Here is an 11,369-nt window from a genome sequence, read left to right on the forward strand (position 1 = left end):
TTTTATTTGGTGAACTGTGTTATCAGTTAGCTATGTTCGTATTTCATTTTTTTACTGGTTCAACAAGTTATCTATTTCCAATGATACAATAAATAAAAGATTATTCAATATATAAAACTGATCGAAAATATTCCGGACACTAATGCCCCCAATGGAGCCTTAAATTTCACTGTTGCTACCACAGTTATCCAATGAAATTGAAGATTGTAAGCTACATCGGTTAGGTTGCCATGGTTAAGCATCATGGATGTCACGTGATATCAAAGCAATATTTCATATTGAAAAGACTCAAGACAGCAAATCTTCTATATCTACCATTTTTTATTGACTTACAAAAATTAACGATTTTAGTGGGAGAGTAATCAAGATTCTAGCGGAAACAAAAATAATGTAATCCAGGAACAAAGACCAGACGAGGAAAACAGACATACATAACAAAAACATAAAATAACCAAAACAACACATACAAAGCAACAAAAACTGGGAGCATGGACCAGGTGCACCGGTAGAGTAAGAGTCATTTGCTTTTCTAGTTGGGATAATGTCAAACTGGAATGAAGTGTCCCTCCAAGCAAGCATTATAAATATCAAAGCTACTTTCTGACTCTAGCGACTTTTTAATGCTGTAATAACATTTTTTTTCTCTTGTAATTATGTTAATTTCTTTAAGATCGATGGATTCGTCATGATGTTTAATAAAATAAGTCGGCTATATCAGGATGCGTACAGGCTTATCACTGACATTACGTTGTACGATCTTTAAGATCAAGGATCACTCTTAATAATTACTGACGACACAACCCAAATCAAGAACTTTGTACAGCCAATTAGTCTGCACAGGATAACCATTACTATATATGGTCAGTAGTACCTCCAAGAATTCTAATTAACCAGTGATATTGTCATGACCTAATCTCAAATTTTACAAAATGCTTCACTATTTCAAACCATAGTTAAAGTGGAATGGATCTTTTTTTATTGCTCTAGCTAGGCTTTCAAGCGGTCTTTTAAAATAACTATTCCAACATTTTCATCACAGTTGAGTTTTGAAGATATTAATGGCATATACAGTGAAACGCTTCAATAATCAGAAAAGCAGTCTAAACCAGACACTTTTCAGTCATTTAACATCAATTTAAATGCATTTTGAATCTTGGTCCTGTCTAAACCGAACCACCTTTATAAAGACCAAAATGGTTCGGATTAAACAGTTTACACTGTACTATAACTGATTTAGTCATGTGTGTGGGTGGGGATACAAATAAGATTAGACTGTTCTAACCTCTCACTAAACTTTCATAGAACTGTAAGAACAACAGTTCTATGACAGATTTAGAACAGTTCTAGAGCCAGCTCTTCTGACAGTTCTAGCAGTAGAGCCGGCTCTACTAGTAGAACTATTCTCGTAGAGCCAGCATTGCTAGAACTGTCAAAAGAGCTGGCTCTAGAACTGGTCTATGACACTTTTAGAACTGTCCTAGAGTCGGTTCTTCTGACAGTCCCCTTGAGAGATAAGAATTGATCTTATCTGTAGCTATGTTTGAGCTTGTATATTGTTTACTAAATGATCATCCTTTACAAATGCAAAGGATGAACTTTACTTTTACTGGGTTACTAGCAGAATTAGATGTAATCACTTGTTACGCACTGAAATGGCGTATGGCTTGAATTGTGATGCATTATTTAATGTCAATATGTGACTGAAAAGGACCAAACTTAAATGCAACAAGGAAGGTTATATACTTAAAATGCTAACAACCTTTTTTACGTTGCACAGAAAACAAAATCTTACCTATGTTTATCCTAATGATAATACCTGGTTAAAATAATATAAATGGGTCACAAACTAGGCCGAAATTTCATTTGCCTCAAAACAAATCTTTTAAAATGGCATATAAGTTATTATTGACGTGGCGAAATGACTTAGAGAATGAACCGTACAATAAGGAGAGGCGGCAATCATATAGAGACAATTTAGTAACTTACAAACAAAATTTAGTTCTAAAATGTTAATAGACACGGAATAGTAAACTATTAGTTATACAATAACACATGTGAATGACTTTACAGACATCAGCGTCTAAAACATCTCTCTAATTCCCGAGCATGCACGAGTCTTTTCAGTTATTAATTTCTTTTATCTGCAACGTGTAATGCGTTTTCTGAACTAACGATGAAACAAGTCCTTTTCATGTTTCACGGCGCATGCACTCGGAACATGTACATGTAATTAGTTTCCAATAAATTCTTGAAGCATTATGAATCAAGGTATTTCAATCTGATAATACAGGCATTAAGACGAAAAAGAAATCTTCAAAAATTACAGGAGAGACATATTAAATGATACTAAATATTGCTGTTCGCAGTCAGGTTCCAGTCCGTTCGAAGCTGCAACAAAAGAAAGAACAACATAAATGTAGTTCAATCATTATTATACACTGTAAATCCGCGTATACATCGTCAGAACCACAAGCATATAATAACATTGTACCTCTCTCAATTTTATTGCTGCTTTATAATGTATTTCACGTATTCTATAAAATTTAAGTCAATGTAACAATATAAGAAGTACACGACATTGTCGTGGTGGCCGCTTCATGGAATCTCAATCGAAAAGTGATCTGTTACGTTTCTCTTGAGCAAATTATATGTGATTTTCGAAAAAAAAAGAAAAAAAAAACAATTGTTAAATATAACTAGATGTTAAGATCAAACTATTAACTTATTACTGAATTTTATTAGTTTTGTCTAGGACGCACTTATAATTTCACAATTTATGAATACTAGTAAAAGAAGAAAAAAAATGGAATCATGATCATGAGAAGATTTATCTTTCCACCCAAACACAGAAAATTCATTTTTCTCTGAAATGCCAAAGAGCATTTACTTGGACGATTTGAATATATAAGCTCATATTATACTCTACCTTCTTTTTTCTTACAATTTCAAGTTTCAGTATCTCAATGTTTATTTCTTTCCGTCCACTCTTTCCAACAATGTGTTTAGTTGTCTAAGGAGGCTCCTCAACTCGTCTTCGTTATTTCTTGTGTCAGGGCCTAGAATTGTTTTAAACGTTGCAGTCATGTGCACGCTTAGCAAACATATTAATAATTACAATTAATAATTATAAGTTTTGACTTGAACGGGAACACCCCATAATAAAGTTTGGTTTGGTCAAGGATCTAGTAATGTTTTGATTGGTATTTTTTTTCTTTGTAAAAATGATGGTCCGGGGATCTGCTAAATAAATAACCATGAATTTAGCTGATGTATTTTTCACTGTAATTAAACGAATCGAAAGCGGTTCTGGGGTTTAGGCTATAGACTAGACTATAATACTTTTAGTATAGGGTGATAGAGAGACTTGTAGAAATGCATTTACAAAAGGTCATGGTCAAAACTGAAATACAGACGGATCTTACTTTTTCCGTGCATAAGTAGTACTATACGATTTCTGTCATGTTCACTAATTAAAATTTAAGGGACATAAATATAATGATATATTTTTTTTATTTTTGAGAAATTACTATTAAAGTTTGTATTTTAATTAATGAATAGTAATTTCTGAGATAATAAGTACTAATAAAGTTCATCATAAGATTGAAAAAAAAAATAGAACATTTAAGGAAAATGGATGTGAACCGATTGTAAACAAGAAACAAAATAACGATTTAAAGCAGATCATCATCTTAAACGTAAAAATGATCATAAAATTAAAAAAAAAAATAGTCGCAGAACATGTAAATATACATTCTCCTTCAGTCTCGAGGGGATTACAGGATTTCTCCACTCGAGATAGTTAAAATCTAAAATTTAACTATCGGGAGTGAATAAATCTTTTAATCCCCGAGAGAAATGAGGGAGAATCTGTTTCCCCCATGAACAAAACCATGAAAAATAAATTTAACAACACGCTAAATTCTCCCATTGCAACATCAAGGACCTCCCCTCCAGTCATCAAGTCTTTGCGCCATCGATATCACTACCATTATGATTAGTTGATGCACTACCAACTAATCTTTTAAAATATGAAGAACATTCAAAAATCAACAAGTATTTAATTGATCAACAATATGAATAACAACTGTAAACATGGGAAACACGGTAAGCGATGTAGGTTACAGACCACCAATTCAACCAATGAGCATTTGGAACGTACGCAAAAATAGTCCTACGCAGAAATTACCCCTGTTCCTCATAGTGCTGTGAAAAAAGTTCTCATCTTATTTAAAAAATTGAAACAGTTTCTGAAAGGAAAAACATTTCTGTACATTTTATAGGTGCATTTTGCTTCTTGTGATGTGAAGCCTAATCTCCATAATGATTTTTAAATATACCCCTATCTTGTGAAAACACTGGGATTTCCCATGCTATTTATAGACCCTTCACTTCCGGTGACCAGTACTGCACTGCAAGTCTGCTAACCCCACATGCCATTCTGAGGATTGTGAGCTGACATATGTAGAATCATGCTGATATATAGTCATCTGCAGGTTAAAGTTTAGGTAAAGTCCAGAGAAGCCATTGAATATTGTGAAATTAGCATAGAAGCCTATGGGAAGTGGAATTAGTGGTTTTTAGCCTGTAAGCGTGGGAGTCTTCACGCGACATTTTAATTTTCCGGCACGTGGCGGAAAATTACAATTTTTTAATCACTCGCTCCAGCGGTGGAATGAAGCATATGAATGGGAGAAATGCAAATTAAAACAATTCGTTTACAATAAGATCTTGCAGCCAGATTACTTACTTCTGGTTCGCAATAAATCATATTGCAGATTCTTGTCTCTCGTTGTACATGATTGTTCTAATTTATTGTCGAATGATTTTGAGTCTCGAAAATTTTATTCGAAAAAAGATTTTCAAACTTATTTTCAGAACTTGAGTTTTACGACAGAAAGAGTTACAATTTTGCTCAGTCATTTCAAGTTGTTCGGAAAACAACTTAAACCTGAATGCTCCTAATAGATAAACGCACATCAATTCACCATAAGCAGCTTTGGAAGAGTAATCAAGGGAACCAAGGTTATAGCGGTAATCAAAAGAATGTAATCCAGGGACAAAGACCAAAGCTTGAAGATTGAAATAAGTTTGATTTGATCGATCTGTTGTTAGAGTAGCTAAGCAGACAAGCAGAAGACGGACTAGGTCCATGCCACCTGCCTTTTGGTCGAGTCCCCTGGCTTCTTTCATTATTATAAGATCTTGCATTCTATACGATGTCTGTTTGTGTCATAGATTTCTTAGCTTGGTCGTTTAAACATTTCATTTCACTTCAACAGCAGTTACCTTAGATTTTAATTTCAAATTGTTTTTTTGAAAATTCATTAATACTTTCTACTTGATTTTCCCGTTTTGTTTCGGTTGTTATAGTAACTTCATTGATTTTGTAAGTATGTTATCCTAGATTTTTTGTAATTACTGTTAATGTTTTTTTATATTTTAGGAGGGGGTAGTTTTGTTACCTCACAAAATAAACAAAACCTATTTTTATATAAATAACTATAACTTACTAGGCAGAAGCGGTGGACAGGGAGCGTTCGGGTCACCAATACACACACCGTCTTGAGATTTGCCTGCAAGGTTATCCAAGGATATAACAATAACTTTTACAGTTCTATAGAGTATGAGAGTAGAGGCTTGATTACAATTAAAAGTACACATTTTGAAACACTGACTGTGTTACACAAAACACATTGTAAAACAAGAGAATCCCAGAATCCTGAATCGCTCACCTGGTTAAATTTACCTTGTCAAAGGCAATAATTTAATAAGAAGTTGTCCGTCAGTTTTGAATAAAGATGATTTTGGTAGGACTTAACATAAGGATCATTTCAGAAATTGAAAGTTTCTGTCTATCTATTACAGTTTTCATGATTGTGGCTGGAAACTGTAAAAAAAAAAACAAAACCAAAAAACAAAACAAAAACAAAAAAAGTCATACTTATTTTTCCTCTTTCAAGGGCAATTACTCTTGGCAGGAGTCATCTGACAACTTTTATCCCCGAAGATTTTTGTAGTCCTAATAATAAGGATCATTTCAGCAATAGAAATAATTTAGCTTAAACCTAACGGTTTTGGAGGTATATGCAAAAAACTACTGTCAGACGACCTCAATGTTCTATTTTTAGTAACAGCAGCATGTTTTTCGATGGATCAAAAATCCACATATCACTTCAATGCAGGAAACCCCAAGGAATATTCATACCAAGTCTGGTTCCAATTGGTCAAGTGGTATCAGAGGAGAAGATTTTGAAAGAAATAACATTAAAAATAGCAAAATAAAACGTGGAAGAAGGGCAATAACTCCATGATGGCTGAACAGATTAAAATGAAAATTTGACCACAGATAGATCTCATCATACTGAACACTTTAACCTAGTCAGAATTTGGCTTAATTTCACAGTTATAGATATAGATACGGAAAAATACTGACTGACTGGATTACAACGAAAATTTGACCACAGGTAGACCTTATCAAGCTTAACACTTTAACATTGTCGGAATTTGGCTGAACCTAACGGTTTCGGCAATATATTCGAAAAACTACTGTCTGACCCCTATGTTCTATTTTCAGTAAAGGCGGCCATGTTTCGAGACGGATAAAAAATCCTCACATCATTTCTGTGCAGGATAACCCAAAGAACATTCATACATAGTTTGGTTCCATTTAGGCAAGCACTGTCAGAGGAGAAGAGTTTTAAAATATTGTTAACGAAGACGACGGACGCCAAGTGATGGCAAAAAAAAAGATCAATGTTTAATGTGATAAGTAAATACATACATTCTACATGTACATGTATACAAGTTAGGGAAATGAAATTCGTTTAGTCGACATGAAGCTAAAACATTCTTTGACTTAAGTCTTATTATGTTTTTACTATATAAATATACACTATCTTGTACTCACATTTACAGTCTTCTACAAAGCAAAACATAAATTCAAATATAATACGTTTAAATGATTTTTTAAAACTGTTTTTTAAAAGTTCTTTTTCAACTAAGACAAAATAATAATATGTCTGTTTTCTGCTACCCTACCTGTTCTATTTTTCGTGCCTACCCTGAAAAATTTATGGCAATTTCGGCTCAAGCAACGTTAAAGTCAACATTATTTACCCATTATTAACTCGATGTATTTTTTTCTTTATAACATAATATCCCTACCTATCCTGTTTTATCTTGTTGGCAGCGGGAAATAATTTATAAAGAACTTTATTTTTACCTTAAAGGAAAGGTTCAGGGAATGTTAATAAAGCCATATAAAAAAATTCTTTTCAGATCCAGATCGGATACAAGAACGGGTGTTGTCAATAAAACAAAATAAATTATGCAGTCTAGTTTTGTGCATCCAATATTCAGAGTGAAGTTGAAACAAATCAACTATGACGTTATGCGTCCCTTTATTAGTCAGATATTTGAAGATATGCATTAAATTTCCAATTCAGGGAAATCTTATCACAAGCAAGAGGTGAAAGTATGTGTATATAGGTTGGGACATTGACAATATTTACATATCAAAGGACCTTACATACCCAAATACAAATGTAATGTTTTTGTATGTACACGTGGAGTTGGTATTTGAATACGGCTCCTACAATACATATTGCGACTTCAAAAATTTGTGTTGTAAAAATCACTGAGTTTATTGTGGTTGCCATAGTTACTGTAAGCAAGTATATAGACCATTCCTACCTTCAGGTTTGACAGTTGCTTGGGTTGTTGTTGGTGTTGGTACAAACGGTCCTTCAATATCCTTTCTCGCTATTCCTTTTAACTCTATAAAAAGTGTAAGTCATTACATCAAAGGGCATTTATACTTTAATGTTATCTATGAACTTCTCAATGTTAACGCCCTGTATGTATAGGGTGCTGTAATAATAACATATTTTAAGTTTTAGACGGATTCTTGTTTTGCGATTTACCACTGGCGTTGAGTTGTCTATCTTTACATGAGTTTAGAATTCTCTTGACTACGGAAGCTAATAAGTATGCTGTTTTAGTTTAATGACTACGTAATTCGTTAAAAAGACACAAGACACAGCTTACTCACAATAACAACTCAATAAACTCGTTAAAACGACTTAACGACTTAACGAAATCGTTCAATAAAATGACTGAAATCAACTCTACAACATGGGTAAGATAATATGATGCTAAATATAACCGGGGTTTCGATCAGTATATGAACTTCCAATAACCAGAAAAAAAACACAAAGTGTCAGGTCTTTACGAGACATCCATTTTAATTATGTATAATAGATATTGCGCAAATACAAAAAAAATGCTAATGATTAATTCGTACCCTGTCGCCTTTTCTTTTTTACTGCCATGGGTGATGGGCAACTGCCATCAGCGAGCGGTTGTATACACTCATCTTCTATAAGTGATGGGCCTGAAATGATTAAACTCTGTACATTGTATTTTATTTTGCACCGAAATTAGCAGGATATATAATTGTTTTAACGTACCAAAAATGCAGATTGGGTGCTTCGGTGAAGAATTATTCTGAAAACCTTTTTACTCAAGAAATAGTTACATGGAAGTATGAAACCCCAAACTGAAAAAGAACAGCTTTTATAAATGTATAAACATTCATCAGAAAAGATGGCGGTGCTTTCCATAAAGACAAGTCAAACGCTAGTATCATTATTTCCTATATATTCTAAATTTACAAAAAATGTGACAAGAAAGCGACGAGAAATAAAACAGATGTGCCAATAAAGAAGGGAAATTCATGGGCAACAACATGTTCGAGGAAACACATAAACCGACAACAAGAAAAAATATTGAAAATAAAAAAGATGATAAAATACACTCAGAGACGAACAGCACGATCACTACTAGATGAACTAAGGTCGGTTGAATGAGCAGTTCTTGCTTTCAGCAAGACACCCACCGAGCTGTCCGTTCAAGGTCATGTCAAGTAAATAGAAAGGAACTTCGTGACTCTAGTTCATTTTCTGTTCTGGAAATGAATACATTTATGAAATACATACTGATGTATGTAGTTGTAATTCTCAAAAGATCAAGTTTATTTTTCTACTGTGTTCATAGGAAACCAATTAGAAAATAAAACATTCTTGAAGATCAATAATTTTCACTTATTTTACTTATTTGTGTATCATTTTGGATAACGTCAACAATGATCTGATCGAACTGGGAAGAAATCAAATTACTTACAACAAAGTGGAGGTCCCTTGTCCGTAATTGGTTCGTTTAGTTCATCTGTAAACAAATTTAACAATTATAATTATATGTATATTAATGATTGTTACAAATAAATTGAAACTTATTATGTCCCTCTTTTTGAGTTTTATTTAAAGAATATAGTTGCGACTGTTTTACTACAGATATTGGAGTATGTGATACAGTCGTTCGTGATCATTACTGCAGTACATTGTTTTTTCTTGTTTATCAATTTCCACACACGGAGACCAGAGAGAAATATCCGAATTCTATATTTGAAATTCGATGTAACCCCGACTACACGTTCGCAATCCTTCAATTGCAAGACTTGATATAAGTAGTTTAAGACCTCGTTCGTGTGCTACTCGATAACTATGCCCAACCGATTCTAAGAAGCAGTTTATTTTACGAAACTGTAAATATATATATATATATATATATATATATATAAGGGTCTGAAAAATTCCCAACGATGTTAGAACTGTCAAATTTGCGAAGCAAATTTTTGGTCGTTCCCTCCGCGGGACTCGAACTCGTACCGCTGTGACATCTATGGCAACACCGCCTGCACTAAGTCCAGCGCCCTAGACCACTCGGCCAGCTAGGCTATATAAAATATAGCTTTCGCTGGCCGGGTCATACCTCCTCGTAGGATTAATCTAGGGCTGTAACTTACCTGGATTAAGACTCTTTTTTAAGAGTCTATCCCAAAGATGTTGTCGCGATTCGGTTCTTTTCTGTGCCCTCCCGATCTACAATGACAGAAAAAGGTAGATTATTTTTTAAAACTCAGATATTTATTAACTCGGTCGGCCACATGACGCGGAAAGCAATGGTAGATAAGATCATGTGCATGATCGGAACAAGTGCCGTTCGACATACCATTAAGTAATTAAACACTGGCATGTGCCGCGGTCACTAACGAAAGATGTTTTTTTTTTTGTACTTTATAATTAAACTTTGTATGAAGAATTTATAAAACATATCTAAAGATGGAAGACTAAAGTAAAAGGAAAAATTCAAAGTTTTAAATGTATATTTTTTATTTTTATCTGTACAATGTATAATGAGGACTGATACTTACAGTTAATCAAAGCAAATAATAACTCACCAGGCTGCAATCTGCCACGAGAAAACAGGAAATAGCTAAAATCACGAGTCTGATCGCCATCTCGTCTCGTCTTCTTCTATGGTCTCTATTACTGCCTTCTTATGTGTAAATCATTTTGAACCAATATTTTCAGTTATGACGCAAATATTAATCTCATTATTTTTTGAATTTTTAATTCTGTTCTCTTTCAATCCCCTGTTGAGAAACTGTCCTATCCATAACAACTTAAATTTAATGAACAACTATATAGGCCTTTGAAATAAACTTATTTGGTAAGCAATCCAGGTCTGTACAATAAATACAGTAACCTTCAAGCCTCGTAATGCTTCATTAATCTTCGATACATTAAATTTAACACAACATACGAAATCCTAAAGCAACATGAAATCTAAAGTAGCTGGATTAAAATGCATTTGCAAATCAATATTCAATAACTTGACAAATTATTAATTTGACTTAAAGTCAACTATTTTAGACCACAAATACAAAACCACTTCATCAGATTATTCAAATGAGGTATTCTTCTATTGAAGAATCGGCCTACAATATGCACTTAGCTACTCTACACACGCTGCCGTTATGAATCTTAATTGAATTTATAAATTGGCATATATTAAGTATCATATCCGTTCATTTAACACAAATAAAGGAAGGCAGAAAAAGCATGGTTATGAAACATCTTTCCCATCGCCTCACTTTTCACTCGAAAGTTCAAATCTCAAGAAAGGTTGACCAGCAGGGATGTGGGTTAAAAACTCATTCTTTCATATCATTGAAAAATCAGTAATTTCAATTGAATAAAACCTTTTCACGTGGTGATAATCAATCAAAAAGTTTCAACAGTCAATACCATGATGTGATAATGCCCTGTTGCGAGTTTAGAGTTACATCCCCTTATTCAAACGCATTCGTGATCAATCCATTGTCAATGTAAATATGACAGGCCAGAAACACATTTTGCATCGCTTTCTGAAACAAAAAAATCAATGATATGGTTCCTCGATGAAATAAACATAATAGTTGTAGATAAACTGGTCAATATCGTGATATTTAGACTCGCCTGCTGCTCGGT

General features: G+C 33.5%; 1 protein-coding gene across 3 annotated transcripts; it reads right to left on the reverse strand.

Annotated features, from left to right (window-relative positions):
• Window positions 1-1,973: 1,973 nt before the first annotated feature.
• Window positions 1,974-10,458, reverse strand: LOC148624718 (uncharacterized). 3 transcript variants are annotated; one of them, XM_088567569.1, is made up of 9 exons: window positions 10,298-10,458; window positions 9,863-9,938; window positions 9,181-9,225; window positions 8,303-8,392; window positions 7,693-7,776; window positions 6,908-6,919; window positions 5,511-5,573; window positions 2,942-3,056; window positions 1,974-2,388 (listed from the first exon to the last, which is right to left on the reverse strand). In XM_088567569.1, exons 1-8 carry the CDS (start codon window positions 10,355-10,357, stop codon window positions 2,968-2,970), a joined length of 519 nt encoding a protein of 172 aa, XP_088423695.1. In that variant the 5' UTR covers window positions 10,358-10,458; the 3' UTR covers window positions 1,974-2,388; window positions 2,942-2,967. The 3 variants fall into 3 exon arrangements, with proteins under 3 accessions (XP_088423695.1, XP_088423696.1, XP_088423697.1); XM_088567570.1 differs by having other exon boundaries at window positions 2,927-3,056; XM_088567571.1 differs by lacking the exon at window positions 6,908-6,919.
• Window positions 10,459-11,369: the final 911 nt, after the last annotated feature.

Source organism: Perna viridis, chromosome 2 (assembly GCF_037379345.1).
Source record: "Perna viridis isolate PV_CMFRI_1.1 ecotype Kerala chromosome 2, ASM3737934v1, whole genome shotgun sequence".
In the NCBI taxonomy this organism is placed as follows: Eukaryota; Metazoa; Mollusca; class Bivalvia; order Mytilida; family Mytilidae; genus Perna; species Perna viridis.